Below are 14,776 nucleotides of genomic sequence, written 5' to 3' on the forward strand. Positions count from 1 at the left end.
GTGGTCTTATGGTAATCCAAGGCACTGAGCCAAAAAGAATTTATGCTGGCATAATTAAATTTCTCAATCTTGCTCATCCATTTCCTACTTGTTTATTGTTCTACCACTTTATGATTTCTTTTATATACATTCAAATTATTTCTGTGCTATTTCAAGGAAACAAAAAACAGACCACCGGGCTCGTATCGAGCCCGAGTCCGACCTCGAGCCCGAGCCCGGGTTCGGGTTCGTAATTGAAACGAGCTTTACAAGCTCGAGCCTGAGCCCGGGTTCGGGTTCGTAATTGAAACGAGCTTTACAAGCTCAAGTTCGAGCCTTTATTTTGCCAAGCAAGCCCCAAGCTCGAGCCCAGTACAGACCTCGGTACCGAGTTCGAGTCCGAGTCCGAGTTTGAGCTTCTGTAAAACGAGCCGAACCTAAATCTTTCAGGTTTGAATTCGGCTCGAATTGTTAACCTGCCTAATTTTCGCCCTATCGAAGCTATCACGTGCGAAAGGCCTAAGTCGAAGCCCTTCGAGCGAGTGAATGGGCGCTCTGCCAGTATTGACGCCCGTGAATCGTACCAACCGCGGGGCACCTATTAAATCAATGACGTATCCACCCTACCTTTCCCTTCAAAAAAAAAAAAAAAAAATCAATAACGTTTCCCATCAATATCACAGCTCTGTGCATGATTGATGCACGAAAAAAAAAAGGACGCACCTGATCACTCCCAATCCGAGCATGGTTGATGGGACATTAATAATTTACATGCTGCAGCGCAAGGCAGGTGCGTGGTTGTTGAAAATCTTATCATCCTGTTTAAAAATATACAAATCTAGTCGAATGATATAAGACTAAAGAATCCATCTGACAGCCACTGGTAAATTGATTTCCCTTTTTTAAGCAATACCTGTAAATTGACAGTCGCAATTACGAAAAAATTATGCAGCAATAAATAAAAGATATTAGGGGAGCAAACAAGGTTTGGTGGAGGAATCTTCTAGGATCTAATTAAATAGGAACCTAATTTTTACATAGGAGGTGACCTTGTCCTCCTAGTGTTTCTGTAATTATTTAAATAGTTGAAAATTAATTAGTTAATTGTGACTTAAAGCAGGAGCAACAGTGAATAGGAAGGAACCACGCAAAGCGTTCTAAAAAAACTCACAAGCATGAACCAAAAAATCCTATGATAGGCGCACCAAAAGCCACCTGGGCACAGCTTCCTTTTTTTTTTTTTTTTTTGGTAAAAACAGCTTCCTTTTTTTCTCTGCAGACCTTTTACACGGCAAAAATGGAAGCTATCCCCAGGTGACCTTCTTGGGCGCACATTTTAGAAGGTTTTTGTTCTACAAGCAGACCTTCTATTACTAATATCTTTATTCTTTTAACAACCTTAAAAAAAAAAAAAGACGGTCGGTAATAAAAACTGATCAAGTAATTACTTTTGCAGCAGCCAGTGATTTTTTTTTTCTTGCGTAAATTATGGGTAGCAAACTCTTGGGGTCAAGCAAACTCCTTTCCATAATTTTCCATGTGCAGCAAATGACAGAGGGTGCCCACCCACGAAGCCTTGACAAGATTTTAAATTATTGGAGTTTCTTAAAGGGGGACCAGAAATTATCCTTGCTTAGACTGTGAGGGCCTTCAGATTTTATTCCCAGCATTTCAGATTTTATTCCCACCATGGCTCTTGGATTTGGTATCCTTCCTCCTCTCCTCCTCCTCCTCCTCGTGGCTATATTGAAGAATGCTTCTGCATCGCTCGACCGGAGTAGTTTCCCCGCTGGTTTCATTTTTGGGACGTCCTCCTCGGCTTACCAGGTTAGCCTCGATTTAAAAATTAATGAATCTAAGGGGAAAAAAAATCTAGAAGGATTTGTTTGATGGCGTGCTAGCTTTCATTTTAGTACGAAGGTGGAGCTAGAGACGGTGGCAGGGGGCCGAGCATATGGGATGCCTTCACCCACAAGCACCCGGGTTTCTCTCTTTCTCTCTCTCGCAAATTACCAAGAAATAAATTTCTAATAGATTGATGAGAAACCAATTTCTTTTTTAGCTGTTTAGGCTAACGCCTAAGTAGTTCAAGGTTCCATGTGCGGATAATTTAACAATATATGCAAAGCGGTAGAAGAAAGATAGCTTACAGATTCAAAAGCCTGGCTCGACCGCTTGTTTTCTAATTTGGACATGAATAACTAAACCTGGCTCCACCACCTATATTCAGCAACCTTTCCAAAGAAAAAATGCAGTGAGTTTTCTTTGGAAGTTATAAAAAGGAAATAAATGACCTAATGGCTTCATACACAATTTTACAGAGAAGATTCTGGACCGAAGCAACGGTGATGTAGCAGTGGATTCCTTTCATCGTTACAAGGTAGCTCCCAGCAGCCTCTTTCCATCTTATCATTTTTCTCTCTAACATTTTCTCCTATTCAGGCTTGGTCTTTAATCATTTTACTTTAAAAGCTTCTGATGACAAAGTTAAACACAGGAAGATGTAGACATTATGAGGGACATCGGCATGGACGCTTACAGGTTTTCCATCTCATGGTCAAGAATCCTACCGAGTAAGTTAAACCCCTTACCCGAATGTATTTGGGAAAAAAATCTCTTACGATTCGTCCAACTTGTGAATAAACATGTTTGATGTCTAATAATTTCCTCTTCCAGCGACAAATACATAGTAAGTGCAATGATAGTGTTAGAACCCGCCCATGCCGCAGAAAATTAAAAAAAATTCAGATGACAGCGGAAGAGGCATGCGCGGGATCAACTGTTCATCGCATGAACATTGTTCAAAAACCGTTCGTAGTTAGATAAGGATTAAAAATTTTTAAACTATTAGGAAGATCAGATCTTCACCTTTGTGCGGGTAGATGATCACCACAAACTGATAATCGTGGTTTTGGAGGAAGATTCGCTTAAAGCCGCACACGCGTCCGGCCTCTACGGGTATCCACACGAAGCAAAAACCGATTCTAGTTCCTTTGTCTCCCCGGGGTGCTAGCTCCCTTGCAGAGACAACTTTAAGTGGCTGATCTCTTCCCTTTTGATCAACCCTTGATTGTGCTTGGGAGGAGGAAGAAGAAGGATGAAGATGGATGAAGATCCAATGCTTGCTTGCAGCCTTTTTCCCTTGCTCACGTTGGAAACCAAGAGAGGGAAGAAAGGATGCCGCCAAGCCTCTTCTTTTCTTTCACCTTGCGTGCGGCTGAAATAAAAGGAGGTGAGGGGGCTCACGGCTGGAGGAGGAAGAGGGCTTCACATGCTCTAGGGCGCCGGCCCTTGCTCCCTTTTTAAAGCCATCTAGGGCTCCTACAATTTAGGTGCCCTAGACTAACTTCCTAAGAGGGGGCGCCGGCCCCCTCTCTTCATGCCGCACCAAGAAAAGGAGAGGGGCTCATGCCCCTCTTTTTTTGGTTAACCTAATCCTCCTCCAAGGAGGATTAGGTGTCCCTCTCATGGTTTAGTCCTAATCTAATTAGGCTTGAATCAATTAGGTTCAATCAATGCTAGTCCTAATCCAATTAGGACTTGAATGAACCATGACTCAATTGAACCCTTCAATCCTAATCCAATTAGGAGTCATGTTGATCCATTAGATTAATGATTAATTAGGACTTAAGAAACCCTAATCCAATTAGGACTTATTTAATTTTGGTCCTAATCCAATTAGAACTCTAATTTGAATCCGAAGTCCTAATCCAATTAGGACTTCTAGGAATCCTATTCTAAGTAGGAATCCAAATTGAATTCAAAATCCTAATCTAATTAGGATTATAGGAATCCCACTCTAAGTAGAACTCCCAGTCCTAGTCCAAGTAGGATTCCTAGTCCTAATCCAATAAGGACTCTAGAAATCCTTCTTCAAGTAGGATTCGTATTTTAAGTCCAACTAATCAATCCCTAGTGTTCCTTCTTCAACTGATTATCAATCGAATTGATTACTCGTGATTCATAATCACATTTCAACCATCGGATCGGTCAATACTTCTAGTGTGTGTGACCCCATAGGTTCTATTCTGACTGGTAGTGAGATATATTGCGATCTCTATCACAATATCATTGAAAACTCCTTTCAATAGGTTGGAACGATTCCAACTCAACTCATTAGGGTTTATCGATCGTCGAGATATTCCCTGTGAGTCTCACCATCCACCAGTGACACCTAGCAGCATGTAGTGGCTACCCAGCAGAATAGAATGATGAACCTCTAGGTGCAGTTATTATGTGATATAGTCCTACTATCGTGGATCCCTACAGGACGGAGGTCATGGACAACTCGTCAAACCCCATCGTCTGTCGTATGTGAAGATTTATTCGACTTAAGTTCGAGGGTAGAAAACTCTTTCTCCACTGTGCATACTGCCCCGGCCGAGGTCTTACAAACTCAGTCTTATAAATCACACAGGATCTCTCCTTATCTATCAAGGTCGATAGATTCCTTATAGGTGCATACCCTACTTCTACAGTGAACCTACTGTAGCCAATCTACACTGCATGGACCCATATGGCTAGAGACCATGCATGTGTGCAGTCAAACTACAATAACCTTACTGTGAGTAGTCGAAGCACCGCAGGTCAAAGGACTAGTCACATTACTGCAATATCAAGCAAGTCACTGACGAGTGGATAGACATCCAAGTGACTTCTTGTCTTGGTCACGCTCAGTACCCTTGTTCTCTAATAAGCACCTGCACTATTACTTCAGTGTCTCCACACCATGGACTCGAGTCTCGTCCATCCATAGAAAAAGTAATGTGTGCACTGATCTCATCGGATCGATCACCGTCCTCGTGATGATCCATCGATCAGGAGCTTTTTAGAAATTAATCACTAATGATACATGGCTCAAATTCTCAACTCTTGAGAATATGCATCATCATCTTATTAATTCCTTGGACGATTTATAGACACAACAACAATATGAATGAAAAAGATGCCTTTTATTTATTCAACAATAATAAAGTCAAGTACAAATTATGTTCTAGAATTAATAATGTGTCAGCCAAAATTGGCTTCTAGGGCATACATCTAACAATCTCCCACTTGTACTAAAGTTAATTAGTCATATATCTTAGTCCCATCTTCTTAAGGTGGGCTTCAGTCTTTTGTTGACTTAGCTGCTTAGTGAACGGGTCAGCCACATTGTCCGCGGAGTCTACTCTCTGCACCTCGATATACTTCTTCTCAACATAGTCGCGTATGAGGTGGAAGCGTCGCTCTATATGCTTGGACTTATGATGAGATCTTGGTTCCTTAGCAAGAGCTATGGTGCCATTATTATCGCAGTAGAGTGTTATGGCATCTGATGTCATCACATCCAATTCTGCAATGAATTTCTTATACCATAAGCCTTCCTTAGCAGCTTCAGATGCGGCGATGTATTCAGCTTCCATAGTAGAGTCAGTAATGATCGGTTGTTTAGAACTCTTCCAATTCACCGTACCACCATTGCACAAGAACACATATCCAGATGTTGACTTCCTATCATCGACATCAGTCATTAAGTCTGAATCTGTGTACCCTTCTATCTTCAACTCTGATGATCCTCCAAAAACCAAGAATAAATCTTTAGTTCTTCTCAAGTACTTAAGAATATTCTTCATGGCTGTCCAGTGTTCTTCACCTGGATTCGACTGATATCTGCTTGTGACACTCACAGCAAGGGCTATATCAGGTCGTGTACATAGCATGGCATACATGAGGCTCCCTATTGCCGATGCATAGGGGATCTTGCTCATGCGTTGAACTCTTCAGATGTGTTGGGGCACATCTTCTTGGAGAGATGAATTCCATGTCTTAGGGGTAAGAGACCCCTTTTAGAGTTTTCCATGCTGAACCTTTTCAGCACTTCCTCTATGTACATCTTCTGTGATAGGCCAAGCATCCTTTTGGATCTATCTCTATAGACCTTTATTCCCAAAATATAGGATGCTTCTCCAAGGTCTTTCATGGAGAATTCTTTTGACAACTAGACCTTGACCGAGGTTAGCATGGGAATATCATTTCCTATCAGGAGGATGTCATCCACGTACAGTACGAGAAACACGACAGCACTCCCACTAACCTTTTTGTAAATACACGATTCCTCTTCGTTTTTAATGAAATCAAACGTTTTGATTGCGTCATCGAAACGAGTGTTCCAACTCCGAGATGCTTGCTTTAGTCCATAGATGGACCTTTGCAGCTTGCAGACCTTGTGATCTCCATCACTGGAAGTGAAACCCAAAGGCTGTTCCATATAGATATCTTCATCAAGATATCCATTCAGGAAAGCAGTTTTCACATCCATCTGCCAGATTTCATAATCATGAAATGCTGCAATGGCAAGTAATGTTCGGATGGATTTTAGCATGGCTACAGGTGAAAAGGTCTCCTGATAGTCAATGCCTTCGCGTTGACTATACCCTTTCGCCACTAGCCTTGCTTTATAGGTCTCTACCTTTCCATCCGAACCTATCTTTCTTTTGTAGATTCATTTGCATCCAATAGGTACAATACCTTCTGGTGGATCTACTAAGGTCCAGACTTGGTTGGAATGCATTGAGTCTAACTCTGATTTCATAGCTTCCAACCATTTCTTGGAATTGATATCAGATATCGCCTCGTCGTAGGTTTTGAGATCCTGTATGTGATCCCTATCTCCCACTAGGAACATTTTCTTGGTATCCTCTTCTAGTATACCAAAGTATCTATCGGGAGGATGGGAGACCCTACTAGATCTGCGAGGTGGTTGAGGGACATCGTGTACTGGCTCTGTATGAATGGGTTCCATAGGATCCATGACTCGTTGCTTTTCAGAGACTTTCTCTTCAAGCTCAATTTTCCTCCTATTGCCTCTATCAAGGATAAACTGGTTTTCCAAGAAGATGACATGACGGCTCACAAAGACATTGTGATCCTCTGAGACGTAAAAATTGTATCCTAATGACTCTTTAGGATATCCTATAAAATGAGCACTTATGGTCCTAGCCTCTAGCTCGTCCGCCTGTAGTCTTTTGACGTGGGCTGGACATCCTCAAATCTTGAGATGACCAAGACTTGGTTTCTTACCATGCCATATCTTATACGGTGTGGTAGAAACGGATTTAGAGGAAACTCTATTCAGTAGATATATTGCGGTAAGTAAGGTATCTCCCCAAAGAAACATAGGTAAATCAGTGAAGCTCATCATGAACCAGACCATATCCAATAGAGTCCGATTTCTCCTCTCTGACACCCCGTTGAGTTGAGATGTACCCGGAGGAGTCCATTGTGAGACTATGCCATTATCCTTGAGATAGTTTCGGAATTCTCCACTAAGATATTCTCCTCCTCGATCTGATCGAAGAGCCTTAAGAAGTTTTCCAGTTTGTCTTTCTACTTCATTTCTGAACTCTTTGAACTTTTCAAAAGATTCAGATTTGTGTCTCATAAGATACACATATCCATACCGTGAATAATCATCGGTAAAGGTAATGAAGTATGAATAACGTCCCCTGGCTTGCACATCGAATGGGCCACACACGTCTGTGTGTATCAGGGTAAGTATTTCAGTGGTCCTCTCCCCATGTCCTACAAAGGGCAATCTAGCTATTTTTTCTTGAAGACAGGACTCGCAAACTGGATATGACTCGGAAGTCAATGAGCCGAGAAGCCCATCTTTATCCATTTTGTTCATTTTGTTCTCTCCAATATGGCCAAGCCTGAGGTGCCACAAATATTTTTGGTTTATCTTATCCCTGGATCTTTTGGATCCTTTGGCATTCACTTCTTGCTCAGACACATTTATAGATACATCCATATGCAAATGATAGAGACTGTTAATCATAAAACCACGTGCGACTATTTTATTTCTGAAATAAATAGAACAGCAATCTTTGTCAAATGTAAAAACATGACCTTCCTGTGCTAGACATGAAACAGAAATTAAATTTCTGCTAGCAGCAGGTACATAATAGCAGTCTCTAAGTAATAAACTAAAACCAGACGGTAGTCGCAGATGGTAGGTGCCTACAGCCATAGCAGCAACTTTTGCCCCGTTGCCAACCCGAAGGGTTACCGTACTTTCCGTCAGCCTTCTATTTTCCTTTAGACCCTGCATGGTAGTGCACAAATGAGCACTAGAACCAGAATCTATAACCCAACTAGAAGTAGAAGAAATCGTTAGATTAGTTTCAATTATGAGCAAGTCTATACCTTCTGAAGGTGTGTCGCCTTTCTTGTTCTTCAGGCTCTCGAAGTATGAAGGACAGTTTCTCTTTCAGTAGCCGTCGACATTGCAGCGGAAACATTTTTCTTTGTCATTAGCCTTTTTCTTTTGAACTTCCTTCTTTGGCTTCTTGTCTTTCTTCTGCTTCTTAGCAGGCTTCTTTTTCTTCCAAGTAGACTTTCTCTTGGAACCAGAAGTCAACTCAGCAGCAAGGACATTGCCCCTTGAACCTTTCAAGGCTCCCTCAGCAGTTACCAACATATTTATCAGTTCAGTCTTAGTGCATTCAATCTTATTCATGTGGTAGTTTACTATAAACTGACCACATGAATCAGGAAGGGATTGAAGGATCAGATCTACTTGCAATTTCTTGTGCATGTTCATACCGAGCTTCTCAAGCTCCTCTAGGTCCTTGATTATAGTCAGACCGTGATCATGGACGGACTGCCCCTCGCGCATCTTTGCTTTGAAGAGCCTCTTGGACACTTCAAAACGAGCTGTGCGACTCTGCTCACCATACAACTCTTGCAGGTGTGCCAGTATGTCCCTAGCAGTCTTCATATTTTTCATGCTAGCATTGTAGTTCATTGGACATCGATGCCATGATATAGCACTTGACCCTAATGTCATCGTCTGTCCACTTCTCATGCATCGCACGCTGATCAGCGGTCGGACGTACTGGTAATGCAGGGATGTCATTGTCGAGCACATAGCCTATTTTCTAGCAACTCAGAACAATTTTGAGATTTCTAAGCCAGTCTCTGTAATTGGTACCGGTCAATCGGTTGGTCTCAAGAATACGGATAAAAGGGTTTGAGGCTGACATTATGATCTGCAGAGAGTAAAGATTCTAGTTAGACTTTTGTACTTGATCTTAATCCGTTCTACATCCAAAAAAATAATTATTCAAATGATTTGGTGGGACTGGTGGCATCCCTTTTCTCTAAAGAAAAGAAACTCCTTTGATTATTTTCCCTCAAATAAACTCCTTTATTCATGGCTAATATAATCGTCTAACGGCAGATGGCAGCCTAAGTGGAGGAATCGACAAAGAAGGTATCAGGTACTACAGCAAGCTTATCAATGAGCTCATATCCAATGGTATTGGTTCGACCATCTCCATTTCTTTCCCTTGATTATTAGGCCATTTCGTTGTCAACCTTATTATTCTACAGTTGAAAATATGGGCAGGTGTGCAACCATTCGTGACCCTCCTCCATTTTGACCCTCCCCAAGCCTTGGAAGAGAAATATGGAGGTTTCTTGAGCCATCATATCGTGTGAGTTGTTAATTATAAGCCTCACTCCTACTGTTCATAGACAGGGCTAGCTGCTACTGTGCTGCTTTTGCTGTCCAAATCTTGCATCTTTTTTGACTGGGTCTCATGCTGCACTATTCAACTTTAGGATTTGCTCTGCCCAAGCTTAGCTCGAGACAGTGGAAGAAAGACCTCTAAAGATTTTATAGTATGGTACCATATTTTGCCGTGATATAGTCATTAAAACAAATCGAATTCAGAGAGATAAAATTTAGGCCCTTCCATTCTTGATAGCAAAACCAAGAGAGCATTGCAAAAAACTTAGAAGCTATGCACTAGTATCTTGAGATGTGCTACGAAGTGTCACCTACTAATGTGTCCTACCTATTTGCTTCAAGGAAATTGAACACATACACACGTCCTTTGCTTGACTACTATTTGATGGTTATTCCTTACAAAGTTCGTTACTTTACTTTAGTCCTTTACCAAATACCATATTAATTTGTGCTGGTTCTAGTCTGGACCATTCAAAAATTTGGATTTCTCATTCGAAGCCCAGCTCTTTGTATCCTTTTTATGTAAAATGAATCCTGACCCGGCTAAACTTCCTTTCAAGCTGAATGTAAAAATTGGGATCCGATCGACAATTTATCTGGGCCGTTGATGGCCTTAAACTCTACGTGTTTCTTTGTTTCTGGCTCTGATACTACAGTACAGAAAACATAAAGGGTCTATTTCTGAAACGACCCATTTCATTTCATTTCATTTTTTGATATTTGGGCCATTTTTTAAAATTTAATTTGGAAGAATAACTTCATTTTGATAATAATGAATGTTTTTAACTCTATTCCTGCAAATACTCTGCATCTATTTTAATGCAAAAATATATGAACCCAATAATTAATATACACGTTCAGCCTATAAAAAGTATGTGACAGCAAATCGTCCTATAAGATATTTACATGCACTTCTGTTAGACACAAATATAGCAACTAAAAATTTATTTTAAATATTATTTTTTTGAAAATTAGAGGATTTTATTTTTATTTAGCTAGAATTGTATTAGGATTCTAGTTCTTTCGTTTTATGTGGACTCCTATTAGGATTTTGAGTCCGTATAAATCCATTGCTATGTACTTAAAAGTACAAATTTGCATTACTAAGATTCGAGAATATTAAGTTGCATTCTCCTCCTTTTTTTTCTTTCTTTATTCTTCTTCTTGTTTTCTCCTTCTTCTCCCTCTATCCTTTGATAGTTTGGTATCGGAGCACCTTATGTTTTCTGCCTCTTAAGCCTGTCCTGAGTCAGTATGTGCAGAAAATATAAGCATCTGACTCTACTTAAAAATACAATCAATCGTATCTGCTTGTGGAAAAAGACAAAAGCCTTCAAAAATTTTGAAATTGCATAAGTTAGCAAGCTATGATAATTTGCTCCCCAAAGACAATTGCGCTGAACTTGAGGTCACATATTGTCATTTCATAAGTATAATTTTGAAATTCCATAAGCTAGCAAGCTTTGATAATTTTTTATTTTTTCCCCTCAAAAATAAAGAATTTGGGCGCAAAAACTAATTCGAAAAATAAAATGTATATTCTTACACCAATGTTTGGCAGCCCGGTGCTGGGCCATATTTCTATGCTTCAAAGAGATATCTTGACCCTTCTTTTTTCCCTTTTGTTTTTTGTCTTTAATTGTGACAATTATGCAGGCGGGACTTCAAGATCTATGCTGAGATTTGCTTCAGGGAATTTGGCAATCAGGTGAAGAATTGGATCACAGTCAATGAACCATTGACATTTTGCGCCAAAGGGTACGGGGACGGCACGAAAGCACCGGGCCGGTGTTCCCCATGGAAGGAGGGAAAGTGTGATTTTGGGGATTCGGGAATGGAGCCATACATGGCCGGCCATCACATGCTACTAGCTCATGCCGCTGCCGTACGGCTATACAAAGACGAGTATCAGGTGCCAACTCGGAGCCCATGATCGCCACTTCGATTTTGATATTATTTTTATAACTCAACACAATGCAATATACTGGGTTATATATTCTCAAAAACAAACAAACAAAAAGAAAAGGCCAATATTAATATCCTAATGGCCTTAGCACTAAGATTTCCAATTTGTGAGTTGGGTCTCGTCTCCAAGTGATACCTGAAGTTATAGGTTAAAGTCTTGGATCATCCAACCGTACTTTGGCCTAGGTAATTATAGTACAGGTGGATCGATCTTCCTCGCTTTTCTCTCAAATAAATATTAAAATTTTTTGGTTCAACAAAGATTAAGATTTTTATTTTTTGCAAGATTTTCATTAGGATGCTCAATATGGCTTCATAATCATTATGCAGCTTTCTGATTAAGATTTTCATCATGTTAAAGATAATGATATGGTATTTTCAAACTCTTGATCTTCATTACTATTATTTCTTTTTTTGAGAAAAATGTGTGTTGTAACCCATTTCAAGTTATCATAAGATTATATAATACGGTAAGATATAATACGATGGCCAATATTTTCGAACTCTTCTTTCAGTTTACCGAATGTGCTTTTCTAAAGTAATTGCCAAAATGAACTTTATTATATAATATACTAGCTGAGATCTTGGATTATCTTGATTTTGATCCGGACAATGCTTAAGGGTCGCGTAGCAGTACTCTTTCGATATCAGTCACTAGCTAAGATGAGTAGTATCTCAGATTTGAGATTTCAACAAAATTGCTTCTGATAATAATAAGATAAAGCGCAATTACATGTATTGCCCTGACGCAGGCTACGCAAAATGGAAAAATAGGTATATCATTGAACTCCCGCTGGTTTGTCCCTCTCTCTGATTCGGAGTCCGACAAGGATGCAGCCAACAGGGCCTTAGATTTCATGCTTGGATGGTGAGTCACTGACAAATCCTACACAAGTAATCTGCTTAAGAGCGCATGTGAATCGTTACGGCTTTACAGCTAGATATATTTTCTGAAACTCCTATAGGTTCATGGACCCCTTGACTCGAGGAGATTATCCATTGAGTATGAGGACATTGGTTGGAAACCGTTTGCCCAAATTTACCAAACAGCAGTCAAGAATGCTTAATGGATCATTTGATTTTATTGGAGTTAACTACTACACAGCACGATATGTTTCTGAACTTCCTGTGTCCGAGAATGTTAGCGCAAGCTATGATACCGATATGCAGGCTCAAGCGACAGGTAAACAAATATAAACTTCCCTGTCATTTTTTCAGTCAATCAACAAGCTATTGCATTATGTCTCTGATTAAAGATCTTCGTAACCGGGTGATTCGTTTGCGATAGAGATGCGTAATGGAATTCAAATAGGTCCTAAGGTAAGAATCCTTCTTTTAGAACTTCCCCATATATCATAACTATTTATGTGCTCATTATCTGTATGTTTTTGCATGCATGTTCGCAGTATGCATACAGCTCCATGCATATAATACATATAATGAATGACCTGAGTTGCGTTGACATAACTTGTTACGGAGGCCTGATTGCATGCCTTTTATCATTTCAAAAAGATCTGCATATGGGGTTGCCAAGTCGTGTGCATGTGCATAATACGATGACCACTTGGGTTTACATAGTGATTTAAGATAGAAGATGCATCACAGGCTGCTTCGGACTGGCTGTACATCTACCCCCGAGGAATAGGAGATCTCTTACTCCATTTAAAGACCAAATACGACAACCCAATTATCTACATCACGGAGAATGGTAAGATGGTTCAGGTTCAGCTAATTTCAACATTTTGCGCGCAGAAATGCAAGATTTATCACTGATCTACGTACAGATGTAGCATCTTGGTAGATCGGAACTGTCTCGCATTGAACCCGGTTTCCATATTTTGTAGGTGTAGATGAGTTCAACAACAAGAGCGTATCGCTTGGAGAAGCCTTGAAGGATGACACCAGAATAAACTTCCATAGCAAGCATCTTTTAAATGTTCTGAGAGCCATCAGGTCTGTCAATCCATGCATACCTGCAATGTTATCGTAGGGAATCTCAAAATACCTGGCCTACATAAATAATTGGGATGATATATGAGTGGGCATGGCTATGGCTGTGGCCTTGAGCCACGGCTCTAACTCGATCTATTCTTCACTTGTATGATTTCTTTTCTCGACAGGAAAGGAGCAAATGTGAGAGGATACTTTGCTTGGTCATTGTTAGATAACTTTGAATGGGAGGATGGCTACACGGTTAGGTTTGGCATTGTTTTCGTGGATTTTGAAAATGGTCTTAAGAGATACCCCAAAAGCTCTGCTCAATGGTTCAGCAAAATCCTCAAAGGAAAGATCCATCAGAGTGCAAAAATACATTCGCTTGTGATGTAGTTGGTAATGCTTTGTCATGGGAAATTATTATAATATAAAACATCGTAGTAATAGATGCTTATTATATAGTAGGCCTTTGCTTATTTTAACAGATAGAAGCATAGGCTTCATATAATGGAAGCTGAACGAGCTGCCTCTTTAGGCTTGTATTATCTATTTCTTGCGACACCAACATATGTTTAAGATCACCGTACAACTCATTATGGTTCTCTTCTTGTTGTATGCAAGAGGAACTACTGATTTTTTTTTTTTTTTGTGTGTGTGTAAATGGGAAGAAGTAATAAGATGCCACTGTATAATTTATGTTCTTTTTAACCTTTTGCCATGAGAAAAATTGATCTTTCACTAATGGCGAAACAACGAGTTTCATAGGCTTGGATGGTAGTTCCCATATCATTCATTTACTCAAGCAGTCAAAGCCAAACCACATAAAACATCAATCTTTTTACCAATTGATTGGCTCATTAATTGCTGCCATATTTTTTTCCCCTAAAGCTCGCGATGGCAGGTTATTAGCTGTGCAGCTTGGGCGTACTTGCAGCACTTTCACATTTACCAGACAAGAATCTTAAATTATTTGTAGTTTTTTTTTTTTTTGTTTGACCTTTGACATTTATCAGAGGCTTCTCGCATTACGGAAAAAATGATACTTTTCAATTTTTATATACTAACACTAGATAGAATTACCGGTAATTTAGCTCGCACGCCAAAATTTGCTGATGCTATTAAAAAGCATCGGAATATTAAGAGCTATGCCAATACTTTTTGTTAAGCATCGCTAAAAGCCCATAATTACCGATGGTTATAAGCATTGTCAGAAGGCAATAGAAGACGACGCTTATAAGCGTCGTCTTCTATCGTCGGGCTCCATATATACCCCATCCCCCCGACTGACCCGCTCCATCTCAGCCCCAAATTTCTTTCAGCCCCATCGTCTCAGCCCCAAATTCCTTCTGTCCCAAATCGATCGCTGCCAATCAAGCACCGCCT

The 14,776-nt window shown here is 40.1% G+C and overlaps 1 protein-coding gene across 2 annotated transcripts; it reads left to right on the forward strand.

Moving 5' to 3' along the window:
- Window positions 1-1,567: 1,567 nt before the first annotated feature.
- On the forward strand, window positions 1,568-14,013 carry LOC103698062 (beta-glucosidase 12-like). 2 transcript variants are annotated; one of them, XM_039116149.1, is made up of 13 exons: window positions 1,568-1,806; window positions 1,893-1,962; window positions 2,301-2,359; window positions 2,477-2,552; window positions 9,203-9,280; window positions 9,371-9,458; window positions 11,150-11,405; window positions 12,211-12,326; window positions 12,424-12,641; window positions 12,747-12,778; window positions 13,064-13,166; window positions 13,303-13,411; window positions 13,579-14,013. In XM_039116149.1, exons 1-13 carry the CDS (start codon window positions 1,669-1,671, stop codon window positions 13,784-13,786), a joined length of 1,551 nt encoding a protein of 516 aa, XP_038972077.1. In that variant the 5' UTR covers window positions 1,568-1,668; the 3' UTR covers window positions 13,787-14,013. The 2 variants fall into 2 exon arrangements, with proteins under 2 accessions (XP_038972077.1, XP_038972078.1); XM_039116150.1 differs by lacking the exon at window positions 1,893-1,962 and having other exon boundaries at window positions 1,718-1,806.
- Window positions 14,014-14,776: the final 763 nt, after the last annotated feature.

Source organism: Phoenix dactylifera, unplaced genomic scaffold (assembly GCF_009389715.1).
Source record: "Phoenix dactylifera cultivar Barhee BC4 unplaced genomic scaffold, palm_55x_up_171113_PBpolish2nd_filt_p 000064F, whole genome shotgun sequence".
NCBI lineage: Eukaryota > Viridiplantae > Streptophyta > Magnoliopsida > Arecales > Arecaceae > Phoenix > Phoenix dactylifera.